Source organism: Malus sylvestris, chromosome 11 (genome assembly GCF_916048215.2).
Source record: "Malus sylvestris chromosome 11, drMalSylv7.2, whole genome shotgun sequence".
In the NCBI taxonomy this organism is placed as follows: Eukaryota; Viridiplantae; Streptophyta; class Magnoliopsida; order Rosales; family Rosaceae; genus Malus; species Malus sylvestris.
In genome coordinates, this window is record NC_062270.1 from 35276350 (window position 1) to 35296268 (window position 19919).

Here is a 19919-nt window from a genome sequence, read left to right on the forward strand (position 1 = left end):
GAGGAGCAAACATATAATGTGTGTTTATTTAAGTGTTCGATAAGTCTCTTACAATTTATTGAAAACAATAAAATATAAAAGGAAAGTTATCTATTTCGTATTTAAGTGAGTTGCAACCTAAGCAGATGTCTAGACGAGGCTAGACGAATTAGACGGATTTTCTTAATTTTCAAACGTGAAGCACTGTTAGACGGTGATTATTAGAAAAGTGACTTTCAGATGGACCAAGATGCATAAGTAAATAGACAGAAACTGAAAAATACACCCACAGAGAGACAGTAGGTTTCAAGTGCAAAGAGGCAAAACCCAAAAAGTTGCAGCAGCTGCCTGCAACAGCTATAAATACTCAGCCAAACCCTTTTCTCTAATCCCTACCTTTCTTCTCTTCTCTATCTCTCTCGCTGCAACTTTAATTGAGAAAATGGGAAGAGGAAAGTTCAAGGGCAAGCCCACCGGCCACCGCCACTTCTCCACTCACGAAGAGATGGGTAAAAAACCTCCATCTTTCTCTATCTCTCTCTCTCTCTCTCTCTCTCTCTCTATACTTCAAATCTGGTTGGAACAATTGCTATGTTTCTCTCTCTATCTGTATATGTATATGTATATGTGTATTGATATGTGTATGCGCAGGGTCTCAGTTGTTTTCGGCTCTTTTAGATCTAGATTGATTTTTCAACGTTTTAGGCATTTCTGATTGTGGAATTTTGGTTGCCAATCTGAAATTTTGTAAAATTTTCCATGAAAGTTTGTTCTTTGAAGAATATTTTGATGATTTCGGCATGTGGGTTCTATTTGTATTAATTCAGTAAGCATTTCTGGTTGTAAAATTTTAGCTAGTCTAAAAGCTCGTAATTTTTTCGTGAAAGTTTGATTTTTTTGAAGAATATTTTGGTCATTTTCGCATGTGGGTTCTTTTTGCATAGTTCAGCTTAGGAGCAGTTAATTGGATAACCTCTGTAAGAAAACAAAATGGAAACCTTGTCCACAGTGATTGCTTTCGCTTATTGGTAGTGGCTTGGCTTGAAGACTATTTTGTTCATTTTGGTATGCGGGTTCTTTTTGTTTTCACCCGGCTTAATGTTCTGGAGTCTGGACCAGTAGATTGGATAACCGTCGTAAGAAATAGAAAATGATAACCTGTTCAAAGTTGTTGCTTCTAGCTTATTGGTAGTGATTTGCCTTGGAATTTGTAATATATTTGCTGGAGTATTCACTCGGGTCGGCTTGAAATTTGGGATGATTAGTTGGTTAAATGAATCAATGCAACCAAGCTTTATTAATTGCTAGTTTGGGGACCTTGGGGTTGGTGCATGAATTATGAATCCCTTTTCAGATATATTCTCTGAAAACATTCTCGGTCAGATTTTCACTTCCCTGCTACTTTTACTTGAAAAACCCATGACTTTGTAGGGACGCTTTGAAATTTACACCAAATTAAAGAAAATATGAAGTTTAACTATTGCTTGGGTTATAGAATATGTCAGACTAGGAAAGAATATTTCCCTCCACTATATTAATTCTACTCATGGTTTCTCTTGGACGGCTTTATTGGTTTATGTAAAGAAAAAAAATTAAGGTTTTTTTTTATATCAGCAACTAAGATTTGTTGTTTATGATTGTTTATTGTATTATGAGTTTATCAGTTGTACTCCTGAAGACTGTATGAAGTTAATGGTTTGTGAGTTTGTATATTTGGGTGATGTTAACAATATCAGTTTCACTTAAGCTCAGACATTTTTCTTTATATCAAATTATATGGATGATTGGTAAAGTTGTTTCAAATGCTTTTGAACTTTTATATCTGCTATGAGCTGACTCAGCTTGCCTTTGTGTCTATACTTCAAATGGTTGCAGTTGCTGGTAGCTCTGCTCGTCCACGTAGTTTTAAAAGGGTAATAATCTGCCCCTTTTCATTTTGTATTACACTTTTCCTATATGATTTAATTGAAGACACTGCACTTTTCATGCTGCTGTCATGATTCTCAATTTTAGAGGCGGCGGTGTCAATAGGCTTTTATAGTATTTTGTTTGAGCATACATACGTACACAGATGCATGTAAAGTGTATAGGTGCTCATTATGGAGTTTGCATTGATGGGACTACATAGAATTGGAATGTTAAATTAATGCACCGAAGACATCTATATTAACTTAATGATGTTTCATATCCGTCATATTATCAAAGGAAAATTATTTTAGCAGAAGTCACAGAACCAAGATGTTCTGTAACCCAAACTTTCTGGCTGATAGGAATCATGTGAATCGTGGCTGAACCAACCATAGGCAATAAGAATGCATCTTTTGTGGATGCCTCGAAGCATTACATGTTGCAAAGGATGACCGTGTGAAACAAAGTTTTCTTTGCCCTGTAGGGCATGTCACAGTTATGGGCAGGCTGCAGTGTTTTAAGGACTCTTGTAAACCCATCGACCCAAAACCCATAATAGATGTGTCCCTAATATGAATCTCACATAGGCAAGGACGTATTCTGATTTTGGTCCCTGCAGAGCTCACATTTGCCCATAACACTCTGAGTATGTGAAAGAAATTGACAAAATTATTTCATTGTCCTGAAGTTGCAACAATTAGTAAGCTACATGTCTAAATTTGAAAATTAAACTACAGGAACCAAAATGGAACTTCTCCCAAACTACGGGGACCAAAATCATATTTTACCCAAAAAGGTCGTACCCAGTGCACAAGGCTCCCGCTTTACGCAGGGTCTGGGAGAGGTGAATGTCGGCTAGCCTTACCCCCATTTATGGAGAGGCTGCTCCCAAGTCTCGAACCCGAGACCTACCGCTCATGGGCGAAGGCACTTGCCATCGCACCAAGTGCGACCTCTTACCCGATAAATGAAAAAGAATTCTTAATATGAATTGCTTCTTGAGTAGCATGTTATATTTTTCTTCCTTTTGGGGTTGATTTCAAAACAGTCAATAAGTTCTCCTGATTTGTTCCTATTGTAGTCTGGCATTGGGAGTAGGACTTTGAGTCTTTGATCCCGTGAAACGCACACATTAAACTTAAAGTAAGAATGACATGGGCAGGCCATGAATGTTGGGCTATTAAGTGCTTAGTTTCCAAATAGGGATATTAGCTACAAGCCTACAAATAACATGGGCACTGATAGTTTCACGTAGTAATTTTGCTCAATTACCAGTTTAAGAAAGAGAAATTTCTTGTGCCATTGATATCATTGTGTGCAACATATGTGAGCTATATAGTGGCTTTATTGATTATATCCACCCTGCCTCGTCTGTTACTATGTCTCCCTCTTTCTCTTGCATATGGATGAATTTAAGTTTTGTGCTGTTGCTGGATATTAAAGGTTTATTTCTTTGATATCGTCAGGAAGAAGCCGAAGAGGAGGAGTCTGAAGAGGAATCAGAAGAAGAACAGGAAGAATCCGAAGTCAGTATACTCATTATTTCTATTCCATTCTTCTTTATATCGAACTATTCTATTGTTAATGTGGAAGCATCTACGTTTCTTACTAATTCCTACTTGTACCTTACTTCAATTTTGGCTATGTGTTCACAGAAACGGAAAGGCACTCAGGGAATCATTGAAATTGAGAATCCCAATCTAGTAAAACCAAAGAATGTGAAGGCTAAAAATGTCGACGTAAGTTGGTGAAGAGAATTTTTGTATATTTTCAGTATTAACTCATTATAGTAAATTTATTTTCTGTTATTGTTTTGCAGATTGAGAAAACGACTGAACTCTCAAGGCGTGAAAGGTATGCAATGTTCCTCACCTCCTGTACATTCAATATCTATGGAACAAGTTCCGTGGCAAGTATCTGAGCAGTGTCTAAATTGTGAAACAAAATCTTGCTTCTTCATTGATGATTCTTCTATCCCATTTTTCTTCAGTTTTATTTTCACATATTTATAACTTGTTAATATCAAATATATGATTATTAATGCATCTTTCATGAGACTGTCAATAGAGCATGAGGCTTTAATAGTGGCATCCGGTTTTATCTCTAAGCACTGGAATTATCCTACATTATCTAGGCTGACCTGGATTTTTTTTTCTTCTCCTGTTTCTAGTTTTAGTTTTGAGGATATCACACAGGCAAAAGAGACCACCGGAATTTGTTCAATGGATATGAAATCTGTTAAACTGTACCTCGTATGAGGCTTTTGACTCTGTACCCTATGATGATATGACCTTAAAACATTTTTGTTTTTGGTCAAGCCCTTAAAGCATTTAACTCATCACTCTGTTTTTAGTGTTCTGAACCATAGGGAAGCGGAATTTTATACATAATTTGTCAAAAATGAACTTTATAGGGGTAAATTATAATTTGTTTTTTAGATTATTTTCACCAGCCGGCAGCCGCACTCTTGAACAAAATAATAGTTTTATCAAAAGTTATGTTTTGCTGAAAGGATTTAGGAAAATGGTGGATAAAATTGAATTTATTGAAATATGTTCTTCATGTTATGCTTATGCCCTGGCATTCTGTCTGTGATTCCATGTATCTTTATTCATAGGAGTACTGGATGTTTTCTCATAGTTTTATGCTTCCAAATAGTACTTTTGACGATTGAACCTCCTTGAGGTCACATAATTTTTAGTTGCAGTTTTCTATTTTGATATGATTGATTTGTGAAATGTCATGATCAATATTTTCAATTTGGTTGTCCTTAGAGTCAAATTTTTGAGTTTTCCAAGGCCAAGTATTGTGTCAACTTAATGTCCATCCCTTGCAGAGAGGAGATCGAGAAGCAAAAGGCTCATGAGCGGTACATGAGGTTGCAGGAACAGGGAAAAACGGAACAAGCAAAAAAGGATTTAGGTAATGTGGGAAATTGACAAATTCCAGCTTTGCATTTGGCAGTTGATTTAATTATATTAGGCACGTAATGATATGTTAACTGAATTTTCTTAATTCGCGTACACATAACATGGGTTCCAATATTTTTGCTTGAAAAGTCATATTTTATCTTGTAATTATATCTCCTTGCTGATACGTCACTCCAGTAACCAGTGGCTAAAACTAGATGTATGCTTCGCCCAAAGTTGAGTGACAATTAGTTATACGGAAGAATCAAAGACATGTCCAGGTCATCCATGGTTCTTCCTGAATAGATTTTTCAACTTAGGTGGTGACTTTTTGTGTACTCCAATATTAGAGATTATATGCGACACCACTGTGTGTAGCTATATCTATGAAAGTTCTGTTTCTGGAACTTTTCAAGTGATTTGGAATTTTGTCTATTGTTTTGCTTACCTACATACTTAACAGTGTCGTTTGGTTGTGCCGAATATCAATGTGAACATGTATCCCTGCTTGGTTCTAAATGCTTGTGGTTAATATAAAGATGCAACTCATAAAATTGCTCCACTGAACCCATTATCATATTGTGTTTTCCATATTTGCTTTCCTTTATGGCTTACCGGCATCAAGTTCCAGGATATAGGAATAATTTCTCAATGCGTTTGTTACCCTTGTTTTGTGCCTCTCTGTGTCGCTTAACAATATGATCTGTGACCCTGTATATCTCTATTTGAGTCGGTAGTTTATTTTCCTGTGCATCATCTCTATTGCCCTTGTTTCATTCTTTAATTTAAATTGTTCTTGCAGAGCGCTTAGCCATGATTCGCCAACAAAGGGCTGAGGCCGCTAAGAAGCGAGAGGAAGAAAAGGCCGGTGGGTACCCTGATTCATCATTATTTTTTTTGTTCCCATTTGTGATACTCCTCTGCCTTTCATGTTTTATTTGTTCAAAATCTTAATAATCCTCCTCCGTTTTCTCCTTACTCAAAATGGTCGATGATCATTTCAGCTAAAGAGCAGAAAAAAGGCGAGGGACGCAAGTGAAATAAAGTTCTGGAGATGCCCAGTAATTGAATTCGGCTGCTTTCCTTGTAACGTTTGACCTTTTTATCTGTATTATCTGTAGCCCAAGCAAACTCATATTACCAAGGTTTTTGCAATCTTATTTTACATTACTAGTTTATTTATGAAGTGTATGGAAATTGTTCGTATTTTATTGGAAACATGGTTTGGGGAAACAACCATTCATCGAAATAGTTGCTGTATACAGGTTTCGGTTTACATTGAGCTCAGCACACAGAGTAATCCTTTGTGAGTATTTCTTGTTCAACTCCCTCTTCACTGTATCTTTTGCCTTGCAGAAATTGTGTCGGTGAGTGAGTTGTTCAAACGAACTTTGCCGTTTCAGGTACCTAATGCTTCTGTGGTACTCTCCCTCTCCCTCCCTCTCTCTCTCTCTCTCTCTCTCTCTCTCGACCTTCCTACCTTGTAACCAAATTTTCAACCTGTAGTGATTCTTTTCTAAACAAATACAAGAACAAAGAATCTCCGAGGCTTAGGATAAGGGAGATTGTAAATGATTGAAATGGAAAACATAGAAGTCGTGGCCGGCGGGTTTTCGACAGGCAAACCTCCTGAACCGACGAAAAGCAGGCAACCGTATGCGTATCTGTCGATGGTCCTTGGTTTGAGGTTATGGAACGTGAAAGAATCTGGTCTTAAACCACTGTTTAAGCAAATTACAGAAGGAAGATACCAAAATGTCTGATTTGGTTTATTTTGGCATCAATTGGGCGGCTGCATGATCCACAAACCTTTTAAAAGCATAATCCTTATGAACGAATGAATCTTTGTGTTTGTGCTTTGCTTTTGTCCATGCTCAAGTTTTCTGCAATCAACTTGTACCTTTCGCTTTTGCATAGAAAGTGGAAATTTGAAAGCAAATGCTTCTGTGTGTTGTTTCTTTGATCGAAGGGACGGATTCAAACTTAGAACCTCTTCCAAGATTAAGAAGATAGATGCCGTTGGATCAAGAGCGAGCTACTCCTTATTTCTTTTTTCTGGGTTGTATTATAATTGTCCTCAACTCGCATAGGGCATCAACCCCAGCACTAGAGACCCCGTATTTGACTCCCCCGTGCCGATATTGCATCTATACAAACAAACAAAGAACCTTTTAGTTTTTTTTTTTTCTGTTTTTTTTTTTATTTTTTTTTATTATTTTTATGATTCTGGCTCTTTGCAAAGTAAAGGTAAAACTGATTACTCTTCCCCCCGACGGCCCTCTCAAAGCAGAGAGTCACGTTGGTTAAAAGTCGTCCTTTTTTTTTTCTAGCGAAGAAAAACTGTGGACATTCCATGTGATGTGGAACGTTAACTTTGCTAGAGTCCAACATATGCATATGCGTAAGGATTGAACAGTTCTGCTTAATTTATTAAATATTTATACGTAGTTAAAAAAATGTTTCTCATGGACAACTCGTAAACCCAAATTTGATGACATGATTAGATATTAAATATTGGAATGGCTGGGCTGCTGCTCGGCAGCCTAAGAAAGAAGAAGAGAGGAATTCGAGTCTCCATTTCGTATGTGGTTTTAAATTAAAAGTAATTGGAAGTGGCGGATTGTTATGGTTGTTAAGGTTTTTATTTTCAATTTATTACATCCGAGTTTAATTTTTCTTTCTTTTTTAGATTTTTAGCTAAAATGGTGTTTGAGATTGATATAATTCCTCACTTTGGTCCTCGAAATTGTTCACTGTCAATTATTTTGGTTGTTTTGTGAAAAATCTCCTTTTAAGTTGAAGAAACCACAAGATCAAGTGGGGTGGTTAATTTGACAAAAATACCTTTATTGGATATTTTTCACAGAACAACGAAAATGATTTACAGTGAATAATCTTAGGACTACTTATATCGATTTTAAATCTTAATGACCAAAATAAGGAGTTATGCCAACCTCAAGATATTTTGGCTAAAAATTCTCTCTTTAGTGTTGTTAAAATGGAAATATTTCTTGTATTTAAAAAAAATATAGGTATCTAATTATTGATTAATCATAATTTTTAATTCATTCTTTGACTCTCAGCTAATTCCAAGAGCTTAGGAGCTGAAGTGGTTTGGATTAAAAATAAAGGAAAATTAATGAAAATGACATGAAAATTTTGAGTTTTAACGATAAGGATAAAATAAAGGGTAAAGTGAATAGTATCAGTATTGACTTTTTAGTGTAAAAATGTGATTTTTCGTTAAAGTGAACAGTACATGAAGCTTTTCTTTAAAATTCCCTAAAAATAATGTATTGAAAATTTGGAAAGTTTAAAGACATGACTTAGTTGAGTATAATTGGTGGGAAATTTGTGGTGGTTTCATCAAAATATGGAAAGAGACTAATCTCATCTTTTTTTTTTGTTTTTTTTTTTTGTCAAAAACTAATCTCATCTTTATAAAAGGGGATTATATTCTTTGAAGATGATATGAACCACATGTTTACTTACAGGGTAATACCAAAAATAAATAAATAAATTCAGTGTGCCGGGAACAGGTTCCAGAACACTAGATGTCATAATACAATAGGTTGAATTTTTTTTTTCCAAGTTTTCAACCGGTTTTGATCCGTGTTCTCGACACACTAAAAAACCTCTTAATATTAGGGAGACCATCTATTAAAGCATATTTTGTAAATCACATGACATGGTTGTTGATGATTAAATTATTACTTAAATGTTGATAAACGTGCTTATTTTCTATCAATGCACATCAAATGCAAATATGATCAAAAAATTAATCTACATAGCATTACTCCTACTTATATAAAATGAGTATTGGTATTTTTCCGATTCTTAACTTCACTCTTTTTACAAATTTTCTATTTACTAAAACATGGATATTATAACTATTTTTATTACTAACACACATGTATTATAAAGTGTGGATTCCACATTAATGACATATTTTAGAATCATTATGATTCTTGAGTGTTTCGTGCTTATCATAATACAGGTGTTTAGAATCATTTCATGACATTGTCATACGTATTGGTTCCCATCTCAATACCAAGTAAACATGTCCTCAACTCTAAACTTTTCTTATGTTTACTAATACATATAGAATTAGAGAAAATGCGGGTTTCTCCTTGAAATATATAAACGAATACCTGAAAATTGAGATTAAGATTAACTTAGGAATTAATTGATCTGAATACATTTCCTTACTTCTCATATTCCTAAATTCCCCAATTCACGTCTCCTCACATTCACATTAAGTAACACATGTCACAAAATTCATAATTTAATACCCGAAATTAAGAAAACGATTTCTGAACGTTTTTTTTTCTTCTATTTTTGTTTCTTAATTATTTTTTTTAATTAGTCACTCTAAAAGCTAGAAATAAAAAAAAAGGTAATGAGCCCACCTCAACTCAATCCTTGTTATTTTGGGATTTAGAAGAGAATGGACCACATAAATATGTAATTTACAACTCTGAATGTGAGGAATATTCTTTTGGCATTTCGAACCACTCTTATACTCTTTTATTTTCTTTTAATAAATTTTCTATTATTAAATTAATATATTGTGTTGAATTAAATAAATATTAGTTAATTAAATATTAAATAATATGAGACTCGAAATGAAAGTACCCTTCTTGCATACATTCCCCATTATGTTGTCGGAACAAAAATATTGCATGTATCAATATGGATGGAAATATTTAGTACATGAAATAGCGATTTGCTAGATATATAAATAGATGTATAAGATATAACTAATAAAACGGATCTTGTGTTCTGGAATTGGAATCAAAGAAAGATATTAAAATGACTCGCATGTTGTGACTTGGAATAAATGTTTCTTGGTAAAGGAAGGGAATAGTAATTTATTCATTCCTAATTTATTCCTATAGAACGTCTAGAAACAAGAAGATTAAATCGGATATATCGACAGATTCCCGCGTAGTCCAAAGAAAAAAAAAGATCCAATATACCATAACGAAGTATGATTCTCTTCTCTTTTTCTTTTTTCCCTTCTTTTGTTTTTCCTTATTCTTCTTTCCCCTTCTATTTGAACGGATATGGTTAAAACACGCTAATTTTTTATATATTTTTTTTAGAGAGAGACAAAATGAAGAGTGTGAGAGGACTGGAGAGAAGGAGGTGAAAATAAGAAGGGAAAGAATCTAAGTTTGACCGTGACATAATGTTTTTTGTCTAAATCAATGACGTGGACAAAAATAACATATATTTTATTTCATTGTGAAGAGACAACTGTAGCAATTTCAAGAAGGTCTTATATAGGACAGTTACACTGTTACAGTTACACTTCTTACCACCGAAGTAAAGGCATGCTTACGTTTTTGTCCAGATGTCATTGTTTCATTAGCACATTACCTCCGGAGAAAGTTGCTAAGATTTTTCTAATCCTCCATTCTCGAAAGGAAGAACATAAAATTCTTTTTCCTTTCCACAAAGATCAGGAGATTAGATCTAGCTGTAAAAAAAATACTGCAATATAAAAATGTTCCCCTACCATTTAAGTCGTCACCCCCCCCCTCTCTCTCTCCCTCTCATATTTCTGCTTATCACAATAGAAATAAGTTGCCCATACCATTTATGTCGTCTTCTCTCTCTCTCTCTCTCTCTCTCTCTCATATTTCTGCTTATCACAACAGAAATAAGTTGCAATAAGGATAACGATTTCTGATTTCAAAACACACATTTCTGAGCTCTGACCAAAATAAAAAAATTAACACACTTACTGACCGAAAAGTCAAACGGCCGATTCGTGAAGAGGATGACACAGAGGAGAAAGAACCACGATAAAAACGTTTTTGTTTTTAATTTTCTGTTGTGTGTGTGCGTGTGCGTGTATGTTTAGGTCAACAATTCTACATATTGTTTATTTTGTAAATGAGTTTCTTGGAAGTGGGTTTTATTGGTCACCAAAGTATTCATGATTTATTGTTTTTGTTTCAAAACAAAATTAATTAAAGAACAGATAATTAGTGATTAGTTTATGCCATGTGGGATTGATTAAAGTGTGAATCTACATATACCTAATACCACCCCCAAAAGGTACTCCATCATTTTAAGGATGTAATATTCACATACTCGTTCTATTTTTTACATATTTTTATTAATATTTGACTATTGATTTTCTCCGGATTTAGTACTATCATGCATTTGATATCATTTGATATAATAACATCATTTGTTTTATAAAAATGTCATTACCACGTGAATTGATGTCCCTTTTTTTTGGCATGTGGATATGAAACCATAATGCAATACTGCGGTGCTGGTGGTGGTGGAAGCGGTCAACTATGTACATAGTACACAAGAGAGAAAATTAATAGTTAAGTTGGAAAGAATCGTTCTATGAAATTATCTTAATATACGTAAAATTACTTCTTGTAATTGCGTATTAGAAATCGTCGTATTACGTATATGTGAAATGCATTCGTATATGAGATAACCTTCCATGTGTCCAATTGATTATTGTTCCAGTCGTAGTTTTTTTTCTGTTTGGTTAGAAGATCTCATAGGTTTCATTTAACAGACAAGATGCAAAACGATGAACATTTGCGATAAGTGATGCCTAGTTGCGACTATTCATATTACGAGAATATTTTGTTTACTAGTCTCAAGTAATGGTGATGTTCATCACCCAATTTATCAAAGGTAAATAAATTTGAATTTCAAAATCTGTGTAGTTAATAGACACAAATCTCACAAACTCATCAAATAGTAATAAATATGGTGGTGAACATTAATATAAGGAGTGTTTGTTCAACAACTCTTTTACAATTTATAAAAAAATAAAATGCAAAATAAAAGTTATTATTTTCTATCTAAGTGAGAATCGCGATCTAGGCGGGTGCCTAAACATCATTTATTAATTTTCAAATGCCTAAAAATGCTAGGTGGAAGTTTTTAAAACAGTGCTTGAGAGTGCTAAGCAAAAATACACTATTCATATCATGGAAGTGTATCTTTGTTGGCAGATGGGACTATTTTTATAAAGGAAAATAATTATTATTAAGATATTTTTCGGGGATTGTTATTGGCATACTAGCATTCTCATTTTGCACTTCAAATTGTTTATATTTAGAAAGAAAAATAAACTTATAAAGAGTGCATAATAAGATTTTTAGAATGTCAATGACATTTACTATTTTTATAGCTCATTCTGAAAAACATCTTCATAAATACAATTGTTTTTCTTAAAAAAATTATTATTAGCAATCAAAATGAGTCATTATGCATTATTTCTTCTTTGTAATTTTTTTATCATAAAAGAGTGCATAATAAATTTTTGAAATAATAACTCCCAAACAACATTATCGTTAAAAACAAACAAAATAAGGCAAGTGTTCATTTATTATAGTAGTGGAAAGATATTGACCTCTCATACATGACAACGTGAGTTCAAATTTTATCGATGACTAATTTAAAATCTAATCTAACAAAATTTATCGCTTAACAAAAAAAAAGAAAAAGACATAAATCTCCTCTTTTTGTTGGGAAACTAAAAAAAATCTTCCTTGGATTCCAAGATATTCGCATCACAAATACAAATTAATTTCAAATTAGATGATTAAATGTAGTAAAAGTCCAATGATGTTTTTGAGCCACCTACACTTTATTTTCTTTCTTAAAAAACAAAGGTGCAAAATTTTCAGAACACATGACGGAATATTATATATCATCATGCAATTATATAACAAATCAATTATCTAGTAAATTATATAATAATACGTAATATTTCGCCTCGTATTTCAAGCTCACTATAATATCTCTCTAACAGGTCAGGTTTGTGTAACTTACCCTCGAGAAACAGAAAACTAATGTTGTTATTGGACAAGTAAAATCTCCATTAAAAAATACAAAATCCATTCTAATTTTTACATAATTTAATTGAAATAAATAAAAAATTAGATTTTAATAAACCTAATTAGCTAATAAAAACAGAACCACCTAAGTCATAACCGGAATCGAAAAAAGTGACCGAAGAAAAACTGGAAACAAAATAAAAAAATTATTAAATTTGTTTTCCTTTTTGAAAAATTAAATTATAAACGGTCAGAATTAGAAACTCAGAGCCATAAAATCAATATTCCTTTCAATCCTGATTCCTGGATATAAAAGAACAACACCCAGAATTTCAATTCTCTCTCTCTATCCCAATTATATTGAAAACCCCATTCTCTCTCTCCTCTCTCTCTCTCTCTCTCTCTCTCTCTCTCTCTCTCTCTGGGAGTACCCTTTTGATCTCGCTTGCTTTGATCGGTTTTCGTTTCGGTGAGGTTTTTCTTCTACGCCGATTTCACTGAAATTCTCAAACTTTTTCATGATTTTCTTTTTATTTGCTGCAAATTTTGAAGCTTTTGTGGCCGTTAGCGTTTAATTTGAGCTCTAGGGTTTTTTGCTCCTTCCGATTACAATTTCGACGATTTCGTTATGTGTAATCTTGTAATTGAATTGTTTTTTTTTTCTTCTTTTGCAGGAACTTTTTGAAGAAATTCGGCATTCTTCGGATATAATCCCTTTGTTTATGATAATAAAGTATGTAATTTTGTACTTATGTTAATTTTTTTTTCTAAGAGTTCGGGAAATTTATTTATTTTTTGTTGAAATAAATTTGGGTTTCTTCTGATTTTCTTAGGAAAGTCAAAGAAATTAAAAAAAAAAAACTTCAAATTTAAATAAATATTACATGTAATTTGCCCCCCTTTAAACTGATGAGCAAAACTAAGGGGTAATTTATATATATCCAACACAGTACACGAATTTATGGAACCAAGTTTGTTGAGGTTATCATCTGCATGTTACTTTTTTTTTCAATTTTTATATTATATTAGATTTTATGGTCTAAATCTGTAATTGTATGGTCTAAAGCTGTGTGGTATTGTATTTTCTGTCGCTTGATTTTCTTTCTTCACGAGGTTTGTCAATATAGGACTTGTTCTTGTTGTTTTCGTAGCTCATAGAATCTCATAATTATGATAATTCGCACGTAGCTGCTGATTACATTGATTTGGAGTGTATTGTTTGTTTTCGCCCGTGAACCTTAGCTGAAGTGGCATGAGAAGGGTGAGGAGTATGAAGATCCTAGGTTTGAATCGAAAAAGGACGTATAGTTTGTGACCATGAGATGAATGCTATACTTAAACGTGTGTGTTTGGCCGAGTGGGATTCTTTAGTAGATGGGTTAATCAATAATGGGGAAGTGTTTTACTTTCTGAGGAGAATAGGAAGTTACGTATGGAATTAGTTTGGACAAAGTCATGGATAAGACTTCTTTGTATGGTTTACGGGATGTGATGAGAAAGGTAATATTTGTTGGTATGAATTTGGAAGAGTGAACTTCTCTCCCACATTTTCTTAAAAATATTTTTTTTTAACAGTGAAACCTGTGCTTCCCCCTTCATTTAGTTTCAGGTGCACTTGGTATCTTTTAAGGTTACAAACTTGTGGTAGAGAGTAGTAGACTAAGACAAGCAGTGGGTATTTGTTTTATCAAAGTATGCTTATCTTTCGTCATGTTTCACTGGGGATTCATGATTTTAGTTATCTTTAAAAAGAATGAAATATGCTGGATAATTGGATTTTTGGCAACCTAAAGAGTTCACATTATCTCGTACGGTGGATGAAAGGAGCAGTTTTCTTTTTGAGATATTTCTTGCTGCTTGAGGGTTTTCTTATGCTTTCCTTCCACTCCTGAAGTATTTTGTGGTCAATGTGATCTCCCCATTATTGTGGCTGCATGGACTAATCTTTTGCTTGAGTGTCTATGTTGATTTGTGCATTTTGAGTATCAATTTTCAGTTACCATGTTACTGTATAATTGACCGAACCTTAATTGGGAGATTGATTTAGACGTTCTACCGAACCTTAGGTTATTTTTATTGTGATTGACATTGACGATGGTTGTGCTTAGTTACAAGATTTGAACTTCCTACTCTAGAAGACTATATGACTTTTTTTTTCCCTCCTTTTTGAACAAAAAAATTTATATAGAAAATGACCTTATTTTTATTTTTCAAAGATTGTATATAATATAACTGAATCATTCGTAAAGGATGGCAAATGAAATTAGTGCTAAAGTCTGAACGTTGGAGGGTATAACATATAGACCTGTTCACCCACTCCACGGGGAGTGAGGAATTCCACGGTCAACCTACCTTTCATCTACTAGATGGACACTTATATTGTTTGTAAACACTAAAATAATAGCTGAGGATAGTCAAGTGGTTAAATGATTGCATATTTGGATTATTTTTTGCATGATCCTTAAATGGACACTTTAAAAATAAATGGTTTAGATAATTGAATCACAATGTATAGTGGATCCCAAAAAGTTGGTAACCCTGGAACTGCTTGCTCACTATGAAGTGGGTAACTGGACCATGTATGCATCTAAATGTTTTTTTTTTTACTTGTTCCATGTTCTATAATGTCCTAACTGATCATCTGACTGATTTTTGTAGATACATTGGCTGGAGCGAAGGGATTATTTGCGACTTCAATGGGGCAAAGAAATATGCTATGCCCTAGTCAGATGATCGATTTGGAAATGAGTCAACAAGGGGAAGGTTATCCCTGTCCCCCACCCTCCGTCCATTTTGGGGGCGCTTCTAGTATCCAACTGCACAATGTTCACACAATGGTAACAGCTTCAGGGGGCACTACTAGTTTTGATGCCCAACATTTACCCGAGGGTTATGATAATGCCGCATTCTATGGGATGGCCCAGTACAGTGGTGTTCAGCATCATCATAATCTTGATTTGGGCGTTGCGACTCCAGCCAACTATTATTATTCGTACATGACTCCTTCGTCTAGTACTGGGGTGTTACCTGTTCCTCTGAATCACGGTGCTTCTGATCCGTCGCCATCTTCTAGCCATTATGGAGCCATTGGAATTTCTGCAGATGAGTATGGTAGAAATAGTCGCATAATGGATGATGCTAGTCGTCAGTTTAAGAGAAAAAACCCTGAAGGCCTACCAGGGAATTTCCAATATTTTAATGCCTCTGCAACCCCTAGTTCTTCAGTGCCTCCTTTGAATTTGAGGAATCCTGATGGAGTTGCTGTAATGGATGCTGTAACTTATGCCTTGCCTCAGTATGCGGGAACTGGCAATCCACCAATTATGGAAGCAGGACCTCAGAGTAGTATGAGGAACAGATCAGCTACAGCTGGGCTTGATTCTGTTATGACACATGACCATAACCATCTGAATCAAGTAAATTATGCAGGTCAGCGCTTTCAGCCGGCTGGAACACTTTGGTTGGATCAACATTTAAGTAGTAACAGTGGGGATGGAAGTTCTTCATCCTGGAATCCAGTTCCTACTATTCCTTTTATGCATGGTCAGTACTTGCTTGTATTTTCTTCCCTTATAATTGGATTCCTATTTGCATCTGATTAGGTCATTTAATGTCAGAAAGGTCATGTTTCAGTTGCTCTTACAACGTATTGATCTAATTAAGGAAACACACCTATGTGTCTTAATTTAATGATCAATGTGCTAATTATTAATTGGAACACTTTGTCTCTGTGCTCATTCTCACAGGGGGTAATGTCACGGTAGGTTCTATGGACAGCGCAAACATGGGTATGCAAAGATATCATGATTCATCTAGCAACAGAAATTCCTCTATTCTCCGGCATCCTCCTCCGCTCAACCACCGCCATCATAATCAGCATGTAGCACCACCCATGCAAGGATTAAGAGGCCACAACCTTAATTTTATCCCCCAGGGTGCCACAGCAGCTTCATATAGATTACCCACAAGTTCCTCGCGCAGCACCATGAATCCTTCTCAGAATGGTTTGGAGATTGGTCGTAGGCAACCAGGATCTATTCCCTCGAATGGTTTTAGGATATACAGGCCACACCAAGGAGTTATTCCCGAGGCAGCTTTAAGACACCAGAACCTTCCCCACTTCAGAGTTCTTCAGGCTGATGTAATCTCTCTCTCTGTCTCTCTGTGTCTCTGTGTCTCTCTGTCTCTCTGTCTCTCTCTCTCTATATATATATATATATATATATCGCTTGCGTGTTATTTGGAAGTGTGGTATATGCATTTAGTATTTACCACCTACGTTTGAGATTATATTTGGCTGAACCTTTTTGGATTTTTTTTTTGTAGGAGGGTGTCATAGTAGATGTTCCTAATTTATATGGAAGCTTTCTTGACCAGCACAGAGACATGCGGTTGGACATAGAGGACATGTCCTATGAGGTAAACTGAAGTAGTTCCATTCTTACCTATTTGTTCATTTAGATACATCAACGAATTGCTGAATCGTGCAGATAAGCAAAAGATAAAAGAGTTCCTTAGCTATGCCAATGGATTCTCAGATATATTTATGTTCCTACTGCTTTTATTCTGTTATTCCGATAGTTATGCTGCTTCTGCAGAGTTTTAACCTGAAAACTCCACTTCGACTGCAGGAGCTTCTTGCATTGGGGGAGCAAATTGGCCATGTAAACACTGGGTTGTCAGATGAGGCCATTAGAAAACAACTAAAGACAAGGTCTTATTTATCATCTTCAATTAATTTAAACCTCGAAGATGCTGGATCCCCAGAGAAGGAAGCCGATTCCTGCATTATATGCCAGGTACCATAAATCTCGTTCCAACATATTGTTCGTCTTGATGGTTATGTGGAATGGAGTAGCTTCATACTCGTGAATCTCTAATAGTTACCATTTAAGAAAATAAATACGATCTTGCCGGTCAATTCACCATTGTTGCATTTGGGATTTTACAGGATAATTACAAGAACCGCGAGAAGATAGGAATTCTCCACTGCGGACACGAGTATCATGCAAGTTGCTTGAAGAAGTGGTTGCTTGTGAAAAATGTGTGCCCTGTCTGCAAATCCGAAGCGTTGAACACAGGGAAGAAGAATGTATAGAAGGGGCGACAGTTGAATGACAAAGGATTCTTCCTTTGTTCTTTCATCTAACTTTATTTTGTTATATATTTTTGTATATGCACCGGCATATAATATATATCGACCAACTGTTACCAACATTGGTCATGTACCTATCAAACTTGTACAGACTTTTTAAATTTTTTTTTTTAATTATTCTGCCTCTGCGGTCGCACTTGGTGCGATGGCAAGTGCCTTCGCCCATGAGTGGTAGGTCTCGGGTTCGAGACTTGGGAGCAGTCTCTCCATAAATGAGGGTAAGGCTAGCCGACATTCATCTCTCCCAGACCCTGCGTAAAGCGGGAGCCTTGTGCACTGGGTACGACCTTTTTAATTATTCTGCCTCTGCGGTATTACTCTTGGTAATTAAGCCACATCTTGTTCAATTGTGTCAACTATTTGTTTATTTTTTTTGAATAATTCGTCTTTGTCGATGAAAAATGATCGGCCGACGCTGAATTATGACTATGTTTGAAAGAGAATGTAATGTTTTTGTTCGTTATATTGATATTAAGCACTGTAAATTTCATGTTGCATGTTTGTGGTGTGTAGCTCCGTTGGTGACTAATTGGATATGGAATATGGTACAAGCTACGAGATTCTTTTGAGAGATTATAATCTCTAAATTTGAGAATCTATTTAACAAAATATAGTAAAACTTCAATGATTTAATATCTAATTAATTAATAATCACGGTTAAATAATATTTTAGGTCGGTATTGACTTGGAATAATGTGTTTCGTTAAAGGTTTGCGAAATTTATAATATTAGACATCATACAAAAATTCATACTAGTCTCACGCAATACATAAATTAATAGTTTCTTGATTTCTTTACACCTCTAAGATGAGAAGCCATTGATGTATGTATGATGTGTTGTGTTACTACGGCTTTTTTACTTGAATAGAGTTTTTGCTTGGTTAAATGTTTATAAAATAAAACAATGGAAACTTTGGATGCAATCCTTAGCTATGAATATTGTTTGACTAAAACCTTGTTGGTTTTTAATTTTTGATCGAAGTCCCTGAAATTAATGTGATAATTTATTTCTATGTTACTATATTTTTTAAATTAAAAATTAAAAATTATAGTTGTTTATATTAATGAGATTTTAAATAGTGAGATTAAAAATATTAAAATATAAATATACTATTGTGTGTGTATATATATAAAAACATGGGTACATTCATAAAAAATAACCAAAAATTATTGTACCAAAACATGGGTACATTCTTCAAAATCACAAAAAACGAAGAGAATATTAGGTATAATAACATTAGTAAATTTCTTCAATTAAACTTGATAGGAATACATTCTCAAATCAAAGAAAAAAAAATGTAAACATATAAGTTTAAAAATGGATTAGAAAAAAAATGAATAGATTTTATATATAAAAAAGGTACATTTTACATATAACAAATTGGTATATTTAAAAATGAGTACATTTTAAGATTAAAAATTTGAAAAAAAAATTACATGAATGGGTACATATAAGATTAAAATATTTCAAATATTTTTTAAAAAAGCTAATGGGTACAAACTTATTCTAATTTTTTAATTTATTTTGAATATGTTTTGAATTGAAAATTAGTTAGGAGTTTAATAAAGGTAAGAGTATTACAATTCTAAATCAATTATTAATTTTTATTTAAAAAAATTATGTAACTGACATTTAAATTCATTATTACATTAATACTAGAGACTTTGATCAAAATCTGAAAACTAATAATGTTTCAGTCAATGAACATTAGTAACTAGGGACCGGATAATATTTTTTCCATAGAACCATATATTACATTGAACAATGTACAATTTATTTTTTAAAATAATATAAGATTCATAAATTTTACTTGATTAAACAAACTACATAAAAGTATATTGATCCAAGGCTTTTTTATTTTTTTAATAATACTATATTATTTTTTAATACCCCGTATTTAAAAAAAATTGTTATATATATATATATGTGTCACAGCCCGTCTCGAAAATTCAGTTATCGTGGATGTGATTTGACGGAATTGCCCTTAAAAGTTACTAAGGTATGTGTGACTTGTTTAATTTGAATAATTCATACATTCCTAAGTTTTTGGAAAAATTGAGTTGGATTAAAAAAATTGGTTTGCATTTTGTGTGGTTAGGGGAAGGACACACACTCAAAACAAACCTCACACTCTCTCCCCTCAC

General features: G+C 34.0%; 2 protein-coding genes across 3 annotated transcripts; both read left to right on the forward strand.

The window, feature by feature from the left end:
- Positions 1 to 256: 256 nt before the first annotated feature.
- On the forward strand, positions 257 to 6045 carry LOC126590956 (uncharacterized). Its single transcript, XM_050256477.1, has 8 exons — positions 257 to 488; positions 1855 to 1892; positions 3354 to 3413; positions 3543 to 3626; positions 3707 to 3741; positions 4724 to 4809; positions 5599 to 5664; positions 5801 to 6045. The coding sequence occupies exons 1-8, from the start codon at positions 422 to 424 to the stop codon at positions 5833 to 5835; spliced, it is 471 nt and encodes a 156-aa protein (XP_050112434.1). The 5' UTR covers positions 257 to 421; the 3' UTR covers positions 5836 to 6045.
- A 6824-nt stretch (positions 6046 to 12869) lies between these two features.
- On the forward strand, positions 12870 to 18271 carry LOC126590952 (probable E3 ubiquitin-protein ligase ZFP1). Of its 2 annotated transcripts, none has more exons than XM_050256473.1 (7): positions 12870 to 13093; positions 13294 to 13352; positions 15278 to 16162; positions 16366 to 16760; positions 16946 to 17038; positions 17251 to 17418; positions 17571 to 18271. In XM_050256473.1, exons 3-7 carry the CDS (start codon positions 15316 to 15318, stop codon positions 17715 to 17717), a joined length of 1650 nt encoding a protein of 549 aa, XP_050112430.1. In that variant the 5' UTR covers positions 12870 to 13093; positions 13294 to 13352; positions 15278 to 15315; the 3' UTR covers positions 17718 to 18271. The 2 variants fall into 2 exon arrangements, with proteins under 2 accessions (XP_050112430.1, XP_050112429.1); XM_050256472.1 differs by having other exon boundaries at positions 12870 to 13088.
- The last annotated feature ends 1648 nt before the right edge of the window (positions 18272 to 19919 follow it).